This window comes from Antedon bifida, chromosome 10 (assembly GCF_963402885.1).
Source record: "Antedon bifida chromosome 10, ecAntBifi1.1, whole genome shotgun sequence".
In the NCBI taxonomy this organism is placed as follows: domain Eukaryota; kingdom Metazoa; phylum Echinodermata; class Crinoidea; order Comatulida; family Antedonidae; genus Antedon; species Antedon bifida.
The window spans coordinates 20,111,849-20,136,960 of record NC_136235.1 but is presented as its reverse complement, the minus strand read 5'-3'; the positions used below and the strand labels follow the sequence as shown (position 1 = coordinate 20,136,960).

Below are 25,112 nucleotides of genomic sequence, written 5' to 3'. Positions count from 1 at the left end.
TTGACACATTTTTGAAATATAAACTATTCATTGATTTTACATTATATATTGAGGATTATTGAATTTTAATTATTGTTTATATCTCTCCTCATTTTCTACTTTCAGTTTCATGGGCCCCTACAATTTAATAATAAATATTGTAAATACACACATTATATTATTATTAACCATATAAAGTGTAAGCGTTTGATATTATGTTCAAAGTATTTAAACTTGTCTTCAAATTAAATTGAATAAAACTACCATTGTTGTTATTTCTGTAACTTTTATTACAAAAAATAGTAGAAGAATTTCCCAAATATCCAACGACCAGAATTGAGATCTACTTCTCAATTAGGGTACCTACATGATCATTATACAAAAGCAAACAAAACAGAACAATATAATAGAGGAACACGAAGAATTGAAGAAGTACCCCCTGAATATGGAAATATTAGAGGGGTTCTACCGTGCCTACATCTATTTTTGTAATTATGTATGAAACTTTGTGGAACGTATTGTATGTATGTAATACCGTAAAGTACATATTCGACAACTTTGTCGCTAAATTTTCCCACGAAAAATATATGCGATCAGTAATTTTGTGCCACACTGTACAGTTAGGAAGAAAATGGCAAAATCAGCACTGTGGTCATGTTACAAGAGTTGTCAAAACAATATTTATTATTAGATTATCTGATAAAACTACTAGAAAGTATGAAGCCTTTTGCCATTCTGTGTTAACTTGAAACATGAAGTTGAGGATTCATACAGTACGCCCTCTATGAAAACCAATACTATTGACTAAATTGCTATTGCTAGGAAGCGTGTCAACAACTAGCTTGTAGAGAGACATCGATACTCCGTCTAAAGTGGTCTGCAAATTCAAACAAATCGAACTCTTCTTGCAATCCATGACTGATATATTCAACCTTTCACATCATTAAACATATTGTACACGCAGCATAGACATTTAGTTGATGAACATCGCTGAGTTGAACGCCAGATAGAAGGCCGTTCTGCTCGCAGGCAAAGTAAAAGCTTGGCTGCTAAGTTTGTACTTGTTTTGTTGTACTCGTCACGTAGTGAATAATGCCGCCGGTTATAAATACAAAAGACATCTCGACAAAGTATACTTTGAAAGGTGTACTTGGAAGGTAGGCAAAGTTATTTGTCTGTTTATTTTTATGTACGCCTTTTAGGAGGTGTATAGTATTGTTTGAATACAAATTGACAAATTGCTATACTTCATATGCATACTGTAATTGTTATGTGAATAAATTGTTTATAACCTCTGCTAATTTTTCTGGCTGTTTTACTTTATCGTTTTGATTTAGCTTTTCGCTTTTTTTGTGTATCTCTATTGAGATCCAGCCACTGATACCCACAGCATTGACATTTTTTCAGTAATTTGCCATTGGATTGATACATTATATATATATACTATAGTAATTTATTGTTTTAATTAAAATTGGCATATGCTATATATATATAACAGTATATACTGTTAATGTTCATAGGTGGTTAAAATAAATTGTGTAGAATGAAATTAATAAATAAAAAACACTCAACTATATAATTTGATTGTAATTCTGTATTTTCTTTAGAGGAGCGACATCTGTTGTATATGAATGCAGTGAAAATGGAACAGAGAAGAAATATGCAGCAAAAGCAATAGAGAAGAAAGTAAGAATTATCACCCCCCCCCCCCCCCCAATTTTTGTAGGAACATTTTGTATATTGCATTGTGAAAACATTAAAATCACTGTTTTAAGTTTATTTGTATATTTTGTGTTATCAAACCTATGTGACTCTCTCAAAACGGATCAGTACCATTGGATGATAAACATTTATATACAAGATTTCTGGAAATGTTATATTTCAATATTATAAAAAACTATTGTAATCACAGAACAGGTATAGTATTTGTGTATCATTTAGGAAACAATTCCCCTCTAAAAAAACAGAAACCATTTAATTATAGATAGCTGAGATATCAGTAAACTTTATTACCCCTCCCTTCCCCTCTCTCACTCGCATAGTTTATTTCATTTTACTTGTTTACGGTATAACTTGTTTCCCGAACACTTGCATCAATACCTATCATAAAAGTCATAAAATAAACTGCAGATTGTGTAAGTGTTTAATCAACATCAAACTTCCTAAATTAATGTAATTCAGTTTAAACAAATAAAATAAAACAAGTTAAATCAGTTCAATATATTGTTTTTAATATGAAATTTAATTCTAGAAATGTAGCCCAAATTTCCTACTACTGTATACTATTACTAGTACTGTATATGAAATTGTGATCATATTTAGCTAAATCTGGCGCTTGCTCGTTTTCCAATGTATTAATTTCAAAACCAACGTTCAACCAGACCATAATATGTAGTATTACTATTAATTGATTTTATGTTTCAATTAGTGTTTTATTCATTCTTAATCTCAGCCAATCAGCAAGCAATAAAATCATTTAATTATAGCTTCACTTCTTCTCAAGTATTTGTTGTTGTTATGGAAACCATTTAGCTGTAGTGATGCATTACTTGTTAATGTTTTCAAATGTTAATTTCTTATTTCCAGGTCAATAAAAAAGAGTTAGACGTAGAAATACAGATTTTGTTTAAGATAGATCATCCAAATATTGTAAGTATAGAACAGTATGTACTATTAGAATTCCAGATATCTAATGAGATCTAATTACAAACAATGAAATTACACATTGATTGTAATTATATTTTAAAATGGAAAATATTACTTTCAACTTACCAACAATTGTACAACCTTTTCTATATAAATGTATTTAATCGAATGTAATGATACGGGAGGGAGGTCAGGTCAATCCAATCGATATGTCATAGGTCGTCGTCTGGATCTAGAAACAATGTCAGGGTGAGGAGCTAAGTGGGTATGATGCTTGGCTACCAATCCAAGGTCCTGGGTTCATGTCCTGTCGTATGTCAGGATTTTTTCTAATGACAAATTACAACTCCACTCCCAAAGACTTGTAATAAGACTTTGTTTATGTAGAGCATCTTGTGTATATGTTTGTCTTGTGAACAGAATTGCCACCTTAGCAATTTGTATAATAAGACAGTCCTAGTGGGAACCAGCTTAATATGTTATAAATATTGACTGGCTGATTGTCTGTTTGCAAAGAATAGTTAGCAAACATTTCTTTGTCATGGCTTAAATATCACACACTCAACACAAAAGTTGAATTAATTTCACTGTCATATTAAAATCATTAAGTTAAATTTGATTCGATTCACGGTGAGCTACTTCTTACAATTTGCTTTTACAAGGTTGTATTACAAAACTCAAAAATCATTACGATTCTCCTCCTACGCATAAAGTACTAATCTATGGTGAAGTATTTATAACACCTCGCTAAAGCGCAAAAGTGAGAAAATTACTGAAACATTGAACTTTGTTTAATAATTCTGTCATAACAAGACGTGTTACCACTCAACTGTAGCCAAGCATGTTGTTGAGTGCTTTAATACATTTCTCAACATTTGTCAATTGTCATTTTTTATTCATGTCAATCTTACAATATTTTATTTATTTCGATAAATTTTAACAAAATAAAAACTGCCATTATTTAAAACAACCATTTTTTATTCATGGGCATGATGTCATATCACCACCATATTTGGGCACATCACACTTTTTTTGTCAAAAGTTTAATAGTGTAGACAGCTTTGGTCATTCATGTTATGTTAATAATATGAGAAATAAAATATGTTAATGAAGTTGAATGCATCATTCTACAGTATGTTAAATTTTTGTTTATAATTAGAATTTATCTGTTACTAGATAAAGTAGTAATATCACTTAGATTGACTAGATTACTGTACATTGAATGGCAATTATCCAGTTAATATGTTGACATTGCAAAAATCCATTAACTCCGGAGTGAACATGATGTTGGCAATATTCTTAAATTACATTCAATGTTTATCAGAAGAATGACGACTACAGTGACTGGTCTACAGTACTAGGGCTAGGTCCCTCTGCTTTGGGTGCACCCTCCGCTTTGGGCGCACCCTACGCTTTCGGCGCACCCTACGCTTTCGGCGCACCCTATCTGCTCTTTGAAATAAAATGAAATTATCACCTTTGATATCTATTTTTGGCAGACTATTAATAATAAAATATCTTAGTCACGAATCTTAGCGCTGGACCCTCCGTTTGGACAATCCTGGAGTCGCCCCTGACCCTGTACAAAATACAGCCATTAACAACCTGTTTAGGCTGATTGTAAATGTACATATAAAATTAGACATTAAATTCCACCTGTATAGGCTAATTCTAAATAATTTACAGTATCTACTGTATATATCTATCTTTTTTATATACCAGCCAACCCATTTGGATGCAAATTTGGGATCTACTTACATAGATAATTCTGCATAAAATTATTAACATTTTAGAGTAGAATTTTACTTCAGGGTGGTCTTATCCCGGAGTCAGATATACTTAAAAGTGTGGCATTTATTCACTGCTGAATTCTTATTTATTTGAATGTTTCAGTGGTCTTCTTCAGCACTGGAAAATTCTCATGCACATGCTTATGTTAAAATTTATATCTGAAATATACAGTACCTTACAGTAGTGTTTATTTGACGTATCAGATTTATTATATTGTTTATACACCAGAGGCGCTAACTCAAACAAATCCTGTAGCCTGGCTTTATGTTGTGAATAACATTTTAAATTTATCTAATATTTCACATTTCACACCTTAGAAAACAGGACAGTCAGATGCTCACATCACTATGACACTTGTGAATAAATAGCTAGCTTGTCTTGACAAGTTAGTGAAACAGTGTGGTGATGTGAGATTCCGTTTTTAAACCCATTAAACCATTCAAAAGGTTGTAATTTACAGAAATGATGTTAATGTACATTTTAGTTTTAGCAATATTATAATTTATATTATGAATATTTTAAATGTAAATGTGAGTATTTTACTCTATGCCTATGTTTTATACAGTTACTGTGTATGATTTTCTAACATTTTTCCTCAATCTGATATGATTTATTATCTACATTTCAAAATTATTTTTGTTTCACAGATTAAGTTGCGAGAAATATTTGAGGAAAGTAGAAAAATGTACCTTGTGCTGGATTTAGTGACCGGAGGAGAGCTGTTTGACCGCATTGTAGAGCGAGGGCAGTACAGCGAACGAGATGCTGCTCATTGTGTCCGTCAAATATGCAGTGGTGTGTCTGTAAGTCGGTAAAATTTAAAGAAACTGTTTTTTAGAAAATGACGAACAAATTAAACTTTTAGCTCACAAGTCCTCCTTGTCCAGAGCTTATTCCTTCAATATTACACCTCCACGACCCCACCCCCTCCTCTAAAATAAAAATTCCTAATTATATTTACAGTACAAGTTAAATAGGATTAGGTAGCTCATATTTGTGGTGTCCCTTCAACAATGAACACAAATACCTTTTTTAAACCCACAGTCATACAATCCATAAAGCTTAGTTCCCACACAATGCAAGCAATTTGATGCAATGGATCCTCCAGACTGTCGCTTTCACACTGTGTCTACCTCTTTGTATTTCGTCCAAGTGGGAAACCATGCTTTAAAAACCAATCCTACTTAAATTTTGTGAATAGCAACACTTAAAATTAATAACACATTTGTGTTTCAGTATTTGCATGAAAATGACATTGTACACCGAGATCTAAAACCAGAAAACCTACTCTATGCCACAAAAGATGATGATGCTGTGTTAATGATTGCCGACTTTGGATTATCAAAGATCACGAGTGATGACGTACAAATGAAAACTGTCTGCGGAACACCTGGATATTGTGGTACGCTGCATCGTTTTCCTAAACCAGATGATTAAATCCAATCCAATTTAATTTGGTATTTCCAAGTCATTACACATGACTAACCCAGTTTTCATGCCACAAGACAACTTAGCATAAATTTTGCATTGTGGTCCTGTCTTAAATACAAAATATTTAGGTAGAAAGAAAAAAAGGGATTTTAGGTGTTGTGGAAAAAAATGCTAAACATATCATGATAATAGATCATAATATTTTACGTGAACACGTTTAATGTCTCCTTAGCAGATACTAACTGAAGTATAATTCTTTGATTATAAACTGATACAGAAATTTATTTCAGCGCCTGAAATACTGAGAGGGCCGGAGCATGAATACAAAAATGATGTTGACATGTGGAGTGTTGGTGTCATTATCTATATTTTACTGTGTGGCTATGAACCATTCTATGCAAACAGTGATAAAGAAATCTATCAGAAAATATTGAACGTTGATTATCAGTTTAACTCGCCATGGTGGGACGATGTGTCAACAAATGCAAAGGTAACTACAGTAAATTGTACTGATACAGGTATATACTGCAGAGGTGGGTGTTCGAATCCTACTTCTGACACCATGGTTGTATTCTTGTTGTCATGACACAATACATCTGAAACTATATAAAGACAACTTTATTTAAGAATGTGGGTCGATGGTTATGATGCTTAGCAACCAATCCAAGGGTCCTGGGTTCGAGTCCTGTTATATGTCAATTTACAACTCCACTCCCAAAGACTTGTAATAAGACGTTGTTTATGTAGAGCATCTTGTGTATATGTTTGTTTTGTAAACGGGATTGCCAACTTTAATAGTGAATGAATTTGCTTATGGTTATACTTGGCAATTTGCCTAAATATAAAAACAAAAAAACAAAACAGAGACCAATCCAGAGAGGGTGTGGCCAGTTGTCTGAACAGCTAAAAAACAATATGCAACACCTATCCTGTATCCTTCCAAGCTTTTTGCAATTGTCTCTCTCTCTATGTGCCGTATCTACAGACGTAGATAGTAGGTGTTCTGCCACAATTTTCTGCTTCTCGCTTTCGTTGACAGGTCCACTCCTTAATGCTTTCACGCCGTTTTCTGTTAACCACTCAATTACACTTGCCATCCACATTACTCGTCTTCTACCCCTGCTTCTCTTTCCTTCTATCTTTCCAGTTAATGATAGGTTGTCCAAACCATCTTTCCTGACTACATGACCAAGGAATTTTAACTGCCTTAACCTATAATTCTGTGAAAAACTGATGCATAATTAATATGTCTAAAATTCTGTCTTTTTAGGACCTAGTCAGTAAATGCATTGTTAAAACTAAAAGGTTGACAGCGAATGAAGCATTGCAACACCCGTGGGTGCGAGAGAGCCAAAGTGCCGCACCAACCAAACCCATGGAGAATAATATACAAGATAACATGAAGGAGTTTAATGAGAATAGACGGCGCAAGTTTAAGGTAGGTATTTCATTTCATTTATTCGTCTCAAAACAATAAACAAAACAATAAATGCAAACACATAATAAATAACAGCCAGAACATTCAGGCAGGTACCCTTTGTATTTACAGTATGGTGTCAAATACAATACAAATTTTAAACAATTCATATCATTCACATATAATAAATATGATAATGGTTGACTTATATAGCACCTAATGCAAATGTTTCTATAATGTATATGGCTATAACATACCGCTGGGCAGTTGGGAGTTTATTTGTGGTTTGTTGTACAGAGTCTGAGCCAACTTTTTTCTGATGATTAGATGATGATTGTGGTCAGTGTCACACTGGGCTACCCTTGGTACTCCCCCCACTCCCCCTGTGTTCTTGAAACATTATTTTTAATATGTGTACACTATTTCGACCTCCAATAATTATATGACCGTAATTCAATAGAAGCACAAATAGTACAAATACAAATAATTCCATTTATATTACAAAAGATAATAAATAGTAAAGGTAAATAGTAAATGGTACATAATAAGGTTGTGTTTACACACAACAATAATTCACTTCATAGTATTTAAATAATATGTTAATACACTTTATAGTAACATTATATTCTACTCTTTAGGTTATGACACATGCTGTCAGGGCTGTAAATCGATTGGGGGAATTGAGCTCTCCGAGTGGTAAACGAAAGCAACAAACGCCAGATATTGAGGATGGAACAGCAGTCACTCCATAAAACAGCTTTCTTTTTTAAAAGTAAGGGCAGAAAACAAGAGATGTGTCCAATAGAATTCATACACACTATGAAGAATACGTTTTAAAATCATTCAAAATAGGAGAAACATCTCATCTCCTGTTAAAATCTGGTCCTATATGTATATATATATATATATATTGTATAAAGCTCTGTCTACACTATCAGACTAGTTTGACAAAACAACGTGTGATGTGCCCAAATATGGTAGTGATATGCCCAAATATGGTAGTGATATGACATCATCATGTCCATATATGGGCACATCACATTTTTTTTCACATAAAGTTTGATAGTGTAGACAGAGCTTTTATTAAAGCTTTTTTTAAACCACATCGAGTCTCTTGTGCATGTTTACAACTCTATTCTTGAGTGGAAACTCAACAATTAAAGTGTGAAGATGAATATTTAAAGGGTCACTTTCAAAATAAGTTATTATTAATAATATAATTATTAATAATATAATTCCTTTCAACATTATTTTTAAAGGTTTGCATGGCAAATAAACACTAATAAAGTAACGTTTACGGTACATCATGCACAAAAACAGAAACATTTAAGTATATAATGCTACTCTATAAGATGTACCGCACAACAACCAAAACATCAAGACAATTGAGTTCATTTTATTTCCTTTTTGAAATACATGGTGTACCGCAAACCATACTTTATCTTTTAACACTTATTATTCTTAATGGGACTTGAGTTCTCATAAATAGATTTTTTAGCGAGTTTGCACAGAATTATTTAATAATATTTATTTATATTTAAATAATATAATATTTAAACTAACGTCAGCATTATATAATGGTTTTTCATGTGTTTGTGAATCTATATTCGTAATATATTTATTTTTATTATATTAAAATAACTGCATAGTATAAAAAAGCATTGGATTACTGTATTATATTATGTTTTATACCCAATGGATATTTTTAAGAAGGGTGGGTCACATTTTATTGTTTCTTTCTCAATCAATCAAAATTACAGATTAGATGTGCATATACTAGTATAACTAATCTATTTGACATTAGAGAAGTACAAGAACAAATAGTTTTTGCACTCAATATCATTGCTTTGTTGGGTTGAGTGGCCTATTCCAAGGGTTGGTGATGTCTATAGTATTCAGGAGCGAATCCAGGATTTTTTTTTAATTAGGGAGGGTGCCCTGCTGGGTCCACCCTTGGTATTCCATGTTGTATATTTTATTACATAGATATATAAAGCTACTGTGATGTTTGCTTTCTTTCTAGAATTTTAAATGATTTATTTCATATGTGAATTAAATATTTTAAATGATACTGTTCTACAATTATAATTAAGATGAATTGTAGAACGTAAGTGTTTATTATTTATGTGTATGCTGTAAATAATTTCATTTAATATGCTTTTTTGTGTTGTTATATAAATAATGTATTTTATTAATTGGCTGATTGTTTTTATCTATTTTATGTTAATTCAAATAAAATGCTTCAAGTTAATTTTTATCTTATTCATATTTTGTAACAATAGTACAGGGATTTTTTCGAAAAAAGGCCCAAAATATCCACTTTTTGAAATTCAATAATTATGCGATAATATTGCTATATATGCGTATATATTGTGTTATCATCATCTTATAGAGCCATAGTAACTAGTTATGTCAAAAAATAAAAGGGTCGAAAATTGGCCATTTTTGGAAAATTTCCGTGTACTATAGTACAGGGATTCTTTTCGAAAAAGGCCAAAATATCCACTTTTTGAAATTCAATAATTATGCGATAATATTGCCATATATGCGCATATATTATGTATTCATCATCTTATAGAGCCATAATAACTAGTTATGTCAAAAAATAAAAAGGTCGAAATTTCGCCATTTTCGAAAATTTCCCTTACTATAGTACAGGGATTTTTAAAAAAAAAACCCAAAATATCCACTTTTTAAAATTCAATAATAATGCGATAATATTGCCATATATGTGCATATATTATGTTATCATCATCTTATAGAGCCATAATAACTAGTTATGTCAAAAAATAAAATGGTCGAAATTTCGCCATTTTCGAAAATTTCCCTTACTATAGTACAGGGATTTTTTCGAAAAAAGGACAGAATATCCACTTTTTGAAATTCAATAATTATGCGATAATATTGCTATATATGTGTAAATGTTGTGTTATCATCATCTTATAGAGCCATAGTAACTAGTTACGCCAACAAATAAAAGGGTTGAAATGTTGCCATGTACAGGCCTTTCTATTTTTCGACATAATTTTAAAAAATTGCAACATTTTAACTATATCACATGTGCAGAACACAAGACACAAACAGATCTTATAAATAGAGAGGTTTTTTATTAATTTTTGCCAATTTTACACTATTTTTGCCACAGTAACATGAGTTGTAATCAATTTATTTCCACCAAAGCAATCTAACCAAGTGATTTATATTGAAGTGTGCCTAAACAAAATAGAAGTTACTGTAATGGTAATATTAGGAAAGCTTTTGATATCGCTCTGTACTTGTACATACATGCTTCATCGTTCCGCACTTTGACAAAGTTTAGGTCGTTGGAAGCTTTTGATATGCAACAACCGACGACCTATCAGGTCAGGACAATTCATTGTACACATGCTTCATCGCTCCACACAAAGTTTAAGTCGTTGCTAAGTTCAGAAAACGACCGACTAAATCACTTGATGACTTGATCATTAGGTTGTCGGAAATGGAAAGCTCCCTCTTAATGATTTTTAAAAGTGATACAACAAGAATTGTATAAAAGCTAAATATTAAACAAAACGAAATAACATATTGGTTTATTATATTGAACTAAGCATGCTTTAAAAAAAGATAGTTAAGATAATAGTAATACCTGTACTAATACTATGGACACAGGTTGCTATTGGTCAGTTTTCATTTGATCACTACAACAAACATTAATTTAGATCGAATTTGACATGCAAAAACAAAATTGATAGTATAGTATTAAAGTTAATAACAGTAAAATTAATAATATAGTAATACTAGCCAAACTAATATGTATTGTTAGTGGTCAAATAAAATAACTGATAGATGAAAAACTAGAAAAACAATATAACCTTAAACATGCATAAACAATATTAATAGCAAGAATAATAATTAAATATAAGTAATATAAAATATTATATATATTATTAGTGATATTATAATAAGCAAAAGATGTTATAAATGTTTGGCAAGTGGTAAATTACATTTATAGAACTTGGAAACATAGAACAACTGATTTAAGAATAAACTAAGCATGCATAGCAAAAAGTGTCAAACAATAGTAGTAACATTATTATTATAGTAATATCAACATTAGAACCCTGTCAAGGGACACCTCTATTCACAGCCCACTTGTCTATGAGACAAACAAAGGAAAACATATGTTAACATATAGGCCTATTCACGGAGTACCTCTATTCAGGGAGTACCCCTATTCAGGGAGTACCCCTATTCAGGGAGTACCCCTATTCAGGGGATACCCCTATTGAGGGGATACCCCTATTCAGGGAGTACCCCTATTCAGGGAGTACCCCTATTCAGGGGATACCCCTATTCAGGTGACACTTTGTTGTGTACTGAAGGTGTCCCCCATAATAAGGGTTCTACTGTTAATATTCCATTCATAGGGGTGGTAGTTACCCAACTAAATATTATGCTGACTTATTACCCCCATTTATCCCTCATTACTTCAGTCATATTTCTTGAATTAAACAATTTATTTTATCAAACAGATCACTATAAATGTATTAATAACCTTATAATTATAATTCAATTTTTATCAAAACAATGTCATGTATATTGTTAAACAGAACATACTTGCAAAAAAGCAAAGGTTATCCTTAAGAAGCTACTGATAATTGTAATTTCTTCTGACATTTAAACTCTTACAAAAAAGATAATCATCTTCTTGTTACACTGGGCAGTTCAGGCTTAGTTATTTACCGGGTATGAAGTTGGTTCCTACCCACCAAAGTTAGCACCAACTGTTTCTATGAAACCAACTGACTCGAGGGAAAAACTAAAGCTAAAATACGTATGGTATACAAGAAAATCAATTTTTAACAAATAGAAAAACATTTATAATTGCGAAAATTGTAACAAACAGCATAAAAGTAGATTTTCTGGGGTTTCTGTACTAACCCCATTTTCACTGTCCAGCTTCACGTTGACACTGAATGAATGTATCAATGTTCCATGATAGATGAGGGTCAACCCAGTGACCATTAAACACACAATGAATAGCCATTTTGGGTCCATACTTTAAGTTTGGTAAAAGCTAAAATAAACAAATCATAATTATACAGTATAAATTAAAGAATCTTTGTAAAGTTATTTGTAACAAAAATATTCCCCAGGTTTGGTATATATTCTTTTCTTATATTTTTATAGAACGGGCAGTGGAATAAAAAATGATATTCATCTTCAATAATATTATATACAGTAGTCCTCCAACCTCTTTTTTTTCACTCAAAGTGTATGTGTTGTTTTAAATGTTGCTAAAATCAACCAAAGATTAGGTAAGAGTAAACAGATTTGGAATAAATTAATTTCAAGAATTACCTTTGGTGTGATAAGAAAGTACTGTGAAGTAGCTTCACGGCAGGCTGTTTGAACCATGAACTCAAACACTTTACGTTCATTGTTGGGATCCATTCCCTGTAGAATAAGTAAACAAAACAAAATAAATAATAAATAAACAAGGGATTATGCCAAAATTATACTACTGCAGTTATTCTCTATCGTTTAGTTTTTTCTTATTTTGTTGTATTTCTAGGGGTAATAATATAAAGCACTAAGCGTTACATAAGAATGAATATTATTATTATTATTATTTATAATTTTTCCACTGGCTGAAAAATTGTATGGTTGTCTGACTACAAGATTGATGAATAAATGACAAATTTACAGACCTGATTAATTTCGTCTACGACACGGAATGGACACTTGTTTATTTCTTGCAACGCCATCAGATAAAGAATCGTAGACACACTACGCTCTCCTCCGCTTTGGTAGTGCGACGTCAACTCACGCAGTTGTTCATTAGCTCTAAACTTGACACGAATTGTAATACCGTAGCGATCAAAATCATCCTAAAATAGTTTACAAAAATGTAATTTTCACTACATATTATTTATTTACTATCATTAATAACTTACTGGTTGATGCAATGTAAACAAAAACAAACCTCATTTTCATAGTCGAGAGCCACTTCCCCAGCACATCCCATCTGGCTGAAGAAATCAGTGAAGGATACATTCACCTTAGCAATAAGCTCTCTTAGAGGTGGCAACCATCTCTGTTTTCCTTCTTCAATCTCAGTTTTGTGTGTCTCCATGAAATTTATATGTTTATCCAACTTTAAATAGATATATTTGTATTGTTAACAAACAGTTCATAGATTACACGATGTAATTATGTTGGTGAATTGTTACAAAACTATTCTACTACAAAATCATTTCTAATAAGTACTAGTTGAATACTGAAGCATTTGGAAACTGAATCATACCTCTTCAGTGGTCTCTGCAATCTCCTGTTCCCTCTCATTGTACTCTTCAACAACTCTAGCATCTGTCTGGTAACAACTGTTCGCCCGCACTGTCTCTTCGTGAATCATATCTTCAATTTCGGTAACTGTCCCCGGATAGTTTTTGAAGATCTGAAAGTATTGTAAATCATGATTCATAGTACTGCTCAATTTAATGGTTATATTGCATGCTCAATTTAATGGTTGCATGCTCAATTTAATGGTTACATTGCATGCTCAATTTAATGATTATATTGCATGCTCAATTGAATGGTTATATTGTATGCTCAATTTAATGGTTATATTGCATGCTCAATTTAATGGTTGCATGCTCAATTTAATGGTTACATTGCATGCTCAATTTAATGATTATATTGCATGCTCAATTGAATGGTTATATTGCATGCTCAATTTAATGGTTATATTGCATGGTCAATTTAATGGTTGCATGCTCAATTTAATGGTTATATTGAATGCTCAGTTCGTCGTAAAGTATTTTGTGCAACACGAGGCTGGCAACCTGTATTGTGTGCTGTCTACTGTTCTATTGCCTTTCTCAATGGCTTAGCCACCCATCTACCCTTTAAACCAATAGGTGTGTTATAAAAGAAATAATGAATGTATTTGTTGAATGGGTAGAATTTTTCATTCCTTATTGTATACGGTTTGGAATTTTAAAGAATCAATTATTAAATACTCTTGATCTAATGCAATGATGCACTGATCTTTACCTCTTTAAGTTCTGGGTCCAAGTCTTCATTTGGTCCAGTGTCTGTCTTTCTCTTTGCAACACACAGTAACTTCCTAGCTTCATCTTTAGTCTCCTTTGCCAAATCTGAAATCTCTTTATGTTGAGCCTGGAAAAATGAATGATGAATGAATAATGTACATTTGAAAATGTTCCAGTTTCAAAATATATACATATTTCTCTATGCATCTCAATATCACACTGCCATAGACATCCTTTATAAATTACATAAATTGCGCATCTAAATATAAACATTTCAGTAAGGGGAAAATGACAAAAGGCTTCTCCTACTTTCTACGATTCTTATCAGATAATCTATATTGTTTTGACAACTCTTGTAACATGACCACAGTGCTGATTTTGCCACTGTTATAGTATATGAAAAACTAACAAAACTTCTATCAAATAAAAGTCAAGTAAAGGTCTAGTCTAGGATTCTACTAGAATCATAAATTACCGTGACTTGCTGCAATAGTGCTGATGTTTCACGTCTTTCTTCTTCTAAATTTGCTTTATCAGAAGTTACTAAAGCATACTTGAATGCAATGATCAAACGCTCTTTACTTTTGGTGCCGCATTCCTGTAAATAAACCATAGTATTCAGCCTTTGTCTACACTATCAAACTTTATGCAACAAAAAAGTGTGATGTGCCCATATATGGACATGATGATGTCATGCCACTACCATATTTGGGCACATCACACTTTTTTGTCAAACTAGTGTAGACGGAGCTTTAAACAAAATTAGCTGAATCCTGTATAACATTTGTTTTTTAATTCTCTGGCATGTCAATGAATTCACAGAGATTGAGGAAATTCCTGTCTGTAAGACATGTATTGGCTAGTATTATTAACTTATTCATATGGCCATAGTACTGAAACATATGTGTTTTATCTTCTCCTAAGCCACAGTATCAATCATTTTTTAACTAACGAAGAAATTTAATACAACATGAAAACAGACTAAGTATAATTACCATCAGAATGTCCTTGTAATCAACAATCAACTTCACTTTCTTGCTGTTTATACTTTTTACTTTCTGCTTAAATTTCTGTTCCTCCGCTTCACTATCCAAGGCTTCTCGTTCACTTTTAGCAATACTGTAATTAATAAATCAAAATAACAAAAACGAGTACACAAAAAGTCAAACAATTATATAAATATCAAGTATATATCCATATCAATATGCTTTGTAAATTGTAGATCATGGGAGTCACAAATTCCACTACAAATTGAATGCCTTATAATAATACAATATTGTGTGTATTATTATACAATATTGTGTGTATTCAGAATGCATGTGGCGGGACATTGAGTCAAGGAAAAAAATAAACATTCATTCGAGGGGCCAGGGCGTCTATTCCAAACGATGTTCTATGGGGGGCCAGGGCGTTTATTTCAAACGATGTTCTATGGGGGGGGGGGGGGGGGCCAGGGCGTTTACTCCAAGCGATGTTCTATGGGGGGCCAGGGCGTTTATTCCAAACGATGTTCAATGGGGAGCCAGGGCGTTTATTTCAAACGATGTTCTATGGGGGGTGGGGGTTTATTTGAGCGATGCGTTTATTCATAGTGGAGTGTTTATTCAAATAAATACAGTATATAATCAATCGATTCTAACAGTTTCAGTGTTTCAAATACAAGGTAACTTACGCATCTGTTTTCTGCCTTATGTGAGACATGACAGTCTTCCGTCTGTTCTGTCGGTTCAGTAGCTGTTTACGTTCATCTCTCAATTGGTTATCCTGCATTGTAAGACCTTTGCGTTCTTGCTCATGCTGTTTGTATTGCTCAGCAAGCATCTGGATTTTCTGCTCAAGTTGCTACAATAACATATTACAGTTTAAAAATTAAGTTACTTTGACTTTGGGTCAAAGGGCAACAATATGATATTTTATTTTATTATTTCGGCTAACACAAGTACAAACAAAGTCACTCCTCGATTGCGCCAAAGTGACTAAAGAGGCGAACAACTTCTTTCTGAGATTAGGCGTGCCACTCAAACAAAATGAAAAAACGTACAAAAATGAATTGGAACTAATATAAGGTTATATTGTTCTTATATGTCAAAAACAAATTTTTCCATATACCTGCAGTTGCATTTCTAGATTTCTTTTAGCCGTCATATCAATGCTAATGCTTAGTATTTTCGGTTCAGTGACCCCAGTTGAACTTGATGTCTTCTTCCGGTTTCCGTATTTTGACTGCTTTACGGAATATTTCTCATGAGGCGTGTAGAAATACCACAAGCCAGATTCATCAATAACCTAAGAAAAATTTTAATTTAATCAACCAATTGGCAGGGTTGGTGCAGTTCTTAACGACAGGAGCTAAAATTACAATGGATGCACTGGTTTGTTGCAAGTGATACATAATGGAATATAAAACTTAGCCCCAGTTGCCAGAAGTAAGTTGTTAAACAGCTCTAGGTTGATTTGCATAAACCAGGTGTGCACTGAATAGATATCCTGACATTAAAATTTGCATCAAAATGATGAGGACGTGCTTTTTTTTTGTCTTGTGTGGGTTCGTCCTACCTTTATTATCATCTTTGTTATAAATATTATTTTTTCTCTCATTTAAATGTTACGTTAAAAGTAGTTTAGTTTTACCATTTGCTTTACTGTATAAAATGATTGATTTTGATGTTTTTAAACCACATTTGCATTCGTTATTTTACATTTTTTTAAAAATTAATTAAAATATATAAAATAACAAAATGGCAATAAAAAGACGATCAAAAATGATCAAAAACGTACTTTTGACTGTTTTCTTTATTCTATAATATTCGTGTTCGTGTACATGAAAATGTTACCTTTTTTACATTGTCTTGTGTCCATTTTGTTCCTAGTGGTATATTATGCATTCGGTACTGCTTACATAGGTAAGCTAGTACAGCCGGGGGCCCATCAAACAGATCAGTCAAGTAATACTCAAATCCCCATCGTCTGAAACAAATGTCAAAGGTCAGATTTTACAAATCGCTGGTGAAACTTTTAGGAACCTGTGGCCTATCCTAATTTATATTTCTAATTAGTTGTTAGTTCTTTGTGTATGCAAGTTTCCAAAACAATGATTGGTAACTGGATATCTAGGTTGTCTTTTTGTTAGGCTCACCGTAGGGTATCAATTGGTCGTTGAGGGTTAGGAAGATGCGTAGGCTCCATACTAACAGCGCTAATTCTCAATTTCTGCTTATCACGGACCTGTAACAAATATCACTGGTTATTTATTTATTTTATTTGTTCTTTCTTTAAACTGAAATACACTTTCAATACAAATGTACTGATTTCCAAAGTGGTTCAGTAAACATATTTACAACAAAAATAAAATATAAAAGAAAAACAAAAAGAAAGAAAACAGATATAAAACTATTTACAATTGTGAAGGCAAAAAGGTTAATACATATATGTTTTCTATAGTGAAGATTTAAAAGTTGCCAAAGACATATTATGGATAGATGATCAATGATGATACAGAGAAACCAATGAAAGATATTTTACTTCAGTAACAAAGTGCATACCAGTCAAAACTGTTGACATAGGTTAAAATATTTGTCAGTGCCAAATATTATGCTAGTACTGGGATTGATAGTGGTAATTTTCCCTGTTGTATTACTTGGCAGTTCAGTCTCTAGTTGTATAATACCTCTATGGATATTACTTACTTCTGACATAAACAACCGGTGATCCTCAGTGTCTTCACATACAAATGCCCACAGTTCCTTCTCTGGAATGGTCTTCTCAATATAACGAACATGCTCCTGCTTGTGAACATTCAACTAAAGTGAACAAAAAACATACATTATTTTGTTTTATTTTCCTGTGTAAGCTCTGTGGAAGTCCATGGTTAATGACAATATGACATCCATACATAATGGTATATGTTTGTTTACTAAACTTTGGTTTAAATCCTACACAATGCCTATCAAAACTCCAAAGTTTACACACAATGGAGGACCTGCACCGGCATTTTGCTAGGTGAAATAAATAAATAAATAAGTAAATACTAACAACAAGCATGACAGGTTCGTGGATAGGTTTCTTAAACATGTCTTTGTTTGCCTGCAACCATTTCACAGCTGCATATGTATCTCTACGTCTCTGTTCCAGGAATCTCAAGCGGACATTACGCTGGTCGTTCAGCACCTTAAGCTGATCTTGTAACTCTGATAGAAAAATTGAATTCAAAATAAAATATTTGTCAAGTTACTTTTCTTTCATTGGCTTGTTTTCTGAATATGATCTTATTCTTCAATGCATAATATTAATGCATTGTGAGCATGCAGGGACATTTGGACTCAATTCCTTAACACACAGGTTTATTTATTATTTATTTATTCAACTTCATTTTACAAGGGTAGCTCTAACAGCTGTACTACAGCAGTACAGCTGACTGGAAGAGGCCCTCTTTGTGGATTCTAGGCTCAAATAACGACGTAGTATGCATAGGTTAGGTCGTAATAGAAAGCCCCCTAAAGTCCATGTTAAACCTTGTGGCTGAAAATAGAAGGCCTATTAGAAATGTCCGAATAAGTAAATTAAAATGTTTTAACGCAAAATAAATGGTACCTCTCATTTCAGACCTTGCCTCTTCTATATCTCTGCGAATGCTTGAGCATTCTGAATCTATTTTACTTAGCTCTTTTCCTATTTGTCGCAGTCGGTTAGAATTTTGTTCAATTTCAGGCTAAAACACAATCAATATAATATATAATGAAATGAAAAAGAAAGTGGATAGAATTGAGATTACATCAAGAGATATCTGTGGACCTCGAACCCAATAGCTTCACAGAGAAAAGGATTTGGAACATGCTTGATGAAAGTTACATAAGAAGTGTGCTGTGCCCAAATATGGTAGTGATATGACATCATATGTTTATATATGGGCACATCAAATTTGTTTTTGTCATATAAAGTTTGATAGTGTAGACAGAACTTAAGAAGATTAAGTGCTGTTAATTCTAATATTATAATATTTTGTTTTCTTACAGACCTTGATATCAGAGCTCTCTGGAATTTCATCCAATTCCTTCTGGTAACCATCTAGAGATTTCTTCCAATCAAGAACACTGAATGAAAATAATGTATACATAATTTGATTATATAACTTGTACTTGGTCTTTTCATCAATATCTTTTCCACGATTGATATTTCTTCCCAGATCCTTCAAAAATACATTACGAGCCTACATTATCTTACTAAAGCTTGGTTCCCACTTAGATGCAATGCAAGGACGTACAGTAAGCTGACCACAAGTAATTTGACCGATCATGACACGATGGACCATCTAAACTGTTGCTTGTGATTGGTCAACTCACATCCATTGTACCTATGTCTTTTTCTTAAATATCTATTGACTTAAGTGAAATATCTCACAAAGATGTATTGTCCCCCAAAAACATGAAAAATGAAGATTAATTAAATCAAACTGATTATTTGAATATGTTATTTTGTAGTTTTAACAAAGGTAATCACTTCCATAGAAATAAAATGAAAAAAAATAATGTTTTCACTTGTAAAATGACGAAATAAAAGGTTAAATTCAACCAACAATCCATTGGCTGGTGGCAGCCAATTTGACAATTTTTTTCTTTAAATTACATTTTTTTCAGGTAAATACATTTTTTTCAATCCAATTTTTGGTCAAAGTGGATAACTATTATGTTACATTAAAATGGAATATTAAAAAAAAATTGTTTTAAGAATTATATTTTCAGGGGACAATATATCTTTAAGTGAAATTAGTGAATACAAAAAGATTGTTAAGAACCTAGAGTGATCACTAGGAACAGAATGTTCGCTTACGTTTTCTTTCTTTTTTCTTCCTTCGTCTTTTTTTGTTTTAACTCCTCCTGCGCATCTTTGATTTCTTCCTCTTGCTCTGTCAACCTGTCACGCTTTCGTTGCAGAGTCTGCTGGTTCGTTTTAAACTCACTTAGCTGAAAACAAGATAATTTATTGATTGATTTAAAGATGTATTGTCCCCCAAAAACATGAAAAATGAAGAAAAATTAGACTTTGAATAGGCCATTTTGTAGTTTTAACAAAGTTAGTAATCACTTCTATAGAAAAAAAATGAAAAATAATGTTTTCACTTATAAAACGACAAATTAAAACAGTTAAATTCAACCAAAATCTCATTGGCTGGCAGCCAATTTGACTATTTTTTTCAGGTAAATAATTGTTTCTGCCGAATAACTATTATGTGACATTGCGATGGCATATTCTACAGGGGGGTTTATACCTTTTGTCTCATATCTTGATCAAGTTTTTGCTTTTTATGTTCCAGCACTTCTGCTTTCTTGGCCATAGGTTCATTCTTTCGCCTCGCATCCCGAACTTTCAGAGCTAGTTCGTCTTTCTGTTCTTTCAATGTCAGAAATTCACTGCGTTTTTCTACGTACTCCTATGAAAAGTAAAACCATTTTTGTAAAATGTATAAATAACTCCCAAAAACCATAAAAAAGCAACAATTTTTTAGGGCTGTAGCAGCAATAATTTTTGGATAATACATTGACTTTCTACCTTGTTACTACTGCACATGCTCACACGTTTTTGCATGTTTTTTTTCAATAATTAATTAATTTATTCTATTATTATTTATTGATTCTGGGACAAAATATCACCACCACCTAAACATCTGTAACTATTACAGATAAGGCCCCATTGCTGTGTTCAAACACACTTGGGATATTTCTTTTAACACTAAGTATTTAACTTAAGACCTTTAACTTTAACTAAGACCCTTATGTGGTTATCCTCAGCTTACCCTAAAGCCCTGTCTACACTATCAAACTAGTTTGACAAACAAATGTGATATGACATGACATCAGTAATGTCCATATATGGGCACATTTTTTGTCACATAAAGTTTAATAGTGTAGACAGAGCTTTAGTCTAAGAAGTTTGAATAGAGAGGGCACTGCACCAACTTACCACCCATGGTTTTTTCTGTTCCAGAAGCTCAACATGCCTCATGTGACGCTGTCTGTTGCGGAATTTCCTCACGTCTTCTTCCAGTCTCTGGTTCATTTTAACCAATTTCTCTTTGTGCTCCACCAACTCGTTATGTTTTTTTAACATGTTTTTTTCTTGACCACGTAACTCCTTTAGTCGCATATGTTGCTCATACATATCTTGTGAACCCACCTGTAGAAAATGAAATGTTTGTGAAGAGACATGCTATCCAATTGGAATTGAACATACCATGAAAGCCGGAGTAGTAGGCAACATCTGCACATTAAATAGAGCAGTTATATTCTAGGTCAGGGGAATTTGTCACTCTTTTAAGCGTGGTTTCCACTAGAACGAAATATCTTCGCAAAGTGATGTATTGCATAATCACAAATGGGAATCTACGACGCAACAGTGCTGCAAACATCACAGGTTTGATTTCTCGCAGGCGGGGGCAAACACAATGTTTGGAAGGGCATTTTCTTACATTGCGTAGGTTTCGTTTCATTGTGTCGCTAGTGAGAACCAAGCTTACCTCATTCATCTGATATTTTAATAATTTTAAAAGGTATTTCACTATAAAATAAAATGCAATATGTTATATTCATTTTTGTTTAACTTTAGGCGCACTCACATGGTTGCTGACATGCTGCTAGCAATAGAGCCACTTTATTACTCAGATAGAATCAGCAAGTAGCCTGACGAGCTAAATCGCTTCAAAACATACTCAGAAGAGTAAAAAAAAAAATGTGTAACTTACCGATTTTTGGGTACTTTCAAGCAGTTCATAGGAGTTCATCTTGGCAAAGTCTGCAACTTTATCCTGATAAAAAAACGAAATATAAATTAAGGTTGTATAGAACCAATATACTTTTCCAGAGACATTTTCTAATTGGTTTGCCAGGTTTAAATGTATTCTCATGACATGGTATACTTTTAATCATTCTTACAACACCAGATCTTCAACTGCAAAAAATCTAATATATGAAAAGCATACCATATTACTTAGAAGAACATCTTTTATTTACAATGGACCGTATATATGGAACAACTTACCGCTCAATCTAAAAGCAATAACCATCATAAATACATTTAAAACAAAATACAAACAAACACTTATTTCAAACTATTTAGAACATTAGTAATTCACAATTGCCTTAAGACTGTTTTTTTGTTTCTTTTTTGTGCCTTTTTGTTTAGTTTTATTTGTCAATTTGACGAAAGGAAGAACTTTTTTTTTTTTTTTTGTTCTCTCACTTAAATTAGATAATTAAATATGTTACTTATCTGGAGGACCAAACTTAAAGCCTTGGCTTAATGTGTCCTCCTCACACAATTGTATTTATTAATTTATGTTTCTGTTCATATTGTATTATATTGTGTGAAACAATAAACTTGAAACTTGAAACTTGAAACTAAATTGTTAGCCTACTATTTCTCAATAGTTCAATTGTTATTTCAAACACAGAACCATCTATTGATAGAAACATCTACAATCTAGTTGGGTATATCCCCATAATAAACTATTCCTAATTTTCCTATGCTGTATATTGAATTTTTTTTAACACCCACTTGAGCACTCTCGAGTGGTATGTGCACTATATAAATCTATATTATTATTATTATGCTTATACATATCAATGTCTAAATTGGGTAACAATTCATGGCATATATAAAATTTAAAATGCCAGTCAAATTTGTTATAGTATTAAACTTTATAACTATAGACAAACAATGTAAAGGTCAGTCTACACTATCAAAATTTATGTGACAAAAAAAATGTGATGTGCCCATATATGGACATGATGATGTCATATCACTACTATATTTGGGTATATCACTATCATATTTGGGCACATCACACTTTTGTCAAACTAGTTTGATAGTGTGGCCAGAGCTTAACTACTATACCTGTGGAAGAAACTGACAAAGGTTTGACACTTGTATGTTTAATGATCCAATCATCTCTTCAACATCTCGTTGTTTAGCCGCTTTCCCTTGAAGATACCAAGTCGATCGTGATCCAATCATCTCTCTCTGGCGATGAATCTCCCTCTTTACTACCCAATTGGCACCCTTTGGATTGTACAGCTCTATCTCTATTGTAGCTTTTTCTGCACCATGTTTTACAAACTCTCCAATCTATAATGAAGTATTTTAAATCATTGAATGTACATAATATTAGAAAATGACTTTACAGTATCACTACCATATTTGGGCACATCACAATCTATAATGAAGTATTTTTAATCATTGAATGTACATAATATTAGAAAATGACTTTACAGTACATTTTTATGACAAGGTTTGAGCGAACACTGTAGTATGTTCTGGGTTTAAAGCTCTGGACATAATGACATTATATCACTACCATATTTGGGCACATCACACTTTTATTCAATTTGAAAATTAAAAAAAAAATTATTTACCTGATAAAATCATAATTTAAAGTGTAAAAAATAGTCAACCGAAAACACATTGTCTTTTTGGTTAAATTTAACTGTTTTTTTTATAAGCAACTTTAATACTTTTCTTCTTTTGTTGCAAAAGTGAATAACTTTATCAATCAAACTAACACAATGACCTAATTCAAGTTAGATTTATACATCTTTATTTGTTCAAGTTCTGGGAGACAATCAGGAAGCGTGTACTTACATCTTTTGCACGTCCTAATACTTGAGTCTTGCCAGCAAGACCAAGACATATTGCACAAACCACCGACGACTTTCCTGTTCCATTCGGACCAATAATCGCATTCAAATGAGGACCTGGCAAAATTTCGCACGAAGTATATGTTCTAAAATAGAATTTAATTAATTAAAATTAAATTACTGTAATTATCAAGTGATATTATAATGCACTATAAAAATACACACAAACTTTCATGTCTGAACAAAAATCAAAGTTAAAATTACAACAAAACATGGTTAGTTAGTACTGTATACGTATTTATTAATGTATTCAGTATTTTGCTTACACAAAATTTTCCATTTTTATCCTTACGATGGAGCCCTCCATAAACTCATCCTTTTTCTTCGTCTTCTTAGACGGCATGATGACTGTCAACAATCAAATTATCTACGCCCTGATGTGTGAGGTAGGCCTAACAACAGCAACAAGACTTGGATGGATGGATGTAAACCGTGTGATCGCCTGCTGTGAGCTAGGCCCAATCCCTCTTCGTACGTAGGTGGTAGGCCTAGCTAGGCCTAGACTTAAAATGCAGTGCGAAAAAAACATAAAAAGAATTCAGATAGAAAATCAATCAAATCTACAAACTAAATGAAACCTAGACCTGACTAGGCAGGCTATATTTATGAACTAACTAATGGTTTGGAATCTACTTTCGCCATGTGAAATTAAACCAAAGTAAACCGCGCGAAAATCTGTCAACTTGTTGATTGATTTACTTCGTTCTTTTAACCTTCTAAACTTTTATGGCACGTCACATGTGCATTTATTGAAACACGCATTGCTGCAATTTCATCCCATGCCTCTGATCCAATATCTGTTTCTGATTTGTGGCTGAATGTTTGGCTTAAAGAAGGTATAATTTCACTCTTCCCTTGTATAATAAATAATACAGAATCGCTTAATGTACTTTCAATACTTTTTTAATGAATACTTAAAGACAGTGGCATCATCACCATCTGGTAAATTAATTTATGCAGAAGTGTTGCTATGATCCTCAACTAATTATCTACATCATGTTGAAACAAATATAGACAGAAAAATACTGCAGCAAATGTTATTTTATTTATATACAAATACAGGTTATTTGTTGATTCATTACATTTATTTTTTACAAAAAACATATATAACAAGATATTTATAGAATA

The 25,112-nt window shown here is 32.5% G+C and overlaps 2 protein-coding genes across 2 annotated transcripts; one reads left to right on the top strand and one right to left on the bottom strand.

Annotated features, from left to right (window-relative positions):
- Nucleotides 1-831: 831 nt before the first annotated feature.
- LOC144853769 (calcium/calmodulin-dependent protein kinase type IV-like) lies at nt 832-9,461 on the top strand. Its single transcript, XM_078711592.1, has 8 exons — nt 832-1,136; nt 1,587-1,665; nt 2,566-2,628; nt 5,064-5,219; nt 5,653-5,818; nt 6,138-6,337; nt 7,118-7,285; nt 7,903-9,461. The coding sequence occupies exons 1-8, from the start codon at nt 1,072-1,074 to the stop codon at nt 8,014-8,016; spliced, it is 1,011 nt and encodes a 336-aa protein (XP_078567718.1). The 5' UTR covers nt 832-1,071; the 3' UTR covers nt 8,017-9,461.
- A 908-nt stretch (nt 9,462-10,369) lies between these two features.
- On the bottom strand, nt 10,370-24,678 carry LOC144853549 (structural maintenance of chromosomes protein 5-like). Its single transcript, XM_078711251.1, has 23 exons — nt 24,251-24,678; nt 23,929-24,070; nt 23,185-23,415; nt 22,034-22,096; nt 21,256-21,468; nt 20,564-20,725; nt 20,125-20,258; nt 19,313-19,388; nt 18,889-19,006; nt 18,331-18,485; nt 17,985-18,098; nt 17,435-17,523; nt 17,133-17,265; nt 16,408-16,584; nt 15,971-16,140; nt 15,294-15,417; nt 14,774-14,896; nt 14,300-14,425; nt 13,551-13,700; nt 13,230-13,400; nt 12,955-13,134; nt 12,605-12,700; nt 10,370-12,320 (listed from the first exon to the last, which is right to left on the bottom strand). The coding sequence occupies exons 1-23, from the start codon at nt 24,325-24,327 to the stop codon at nt 12,192-12,194; spliced, it is 3,153 nt and encodes a 1,050-aa protein (XP_078567377.1). The 5' UTR covers nt 24,328-24,678; the 3' UTR covers nt 10,370-12,191.
- Nucleotides 24,679-25,112: the final 434 nt, after the last annotated feature.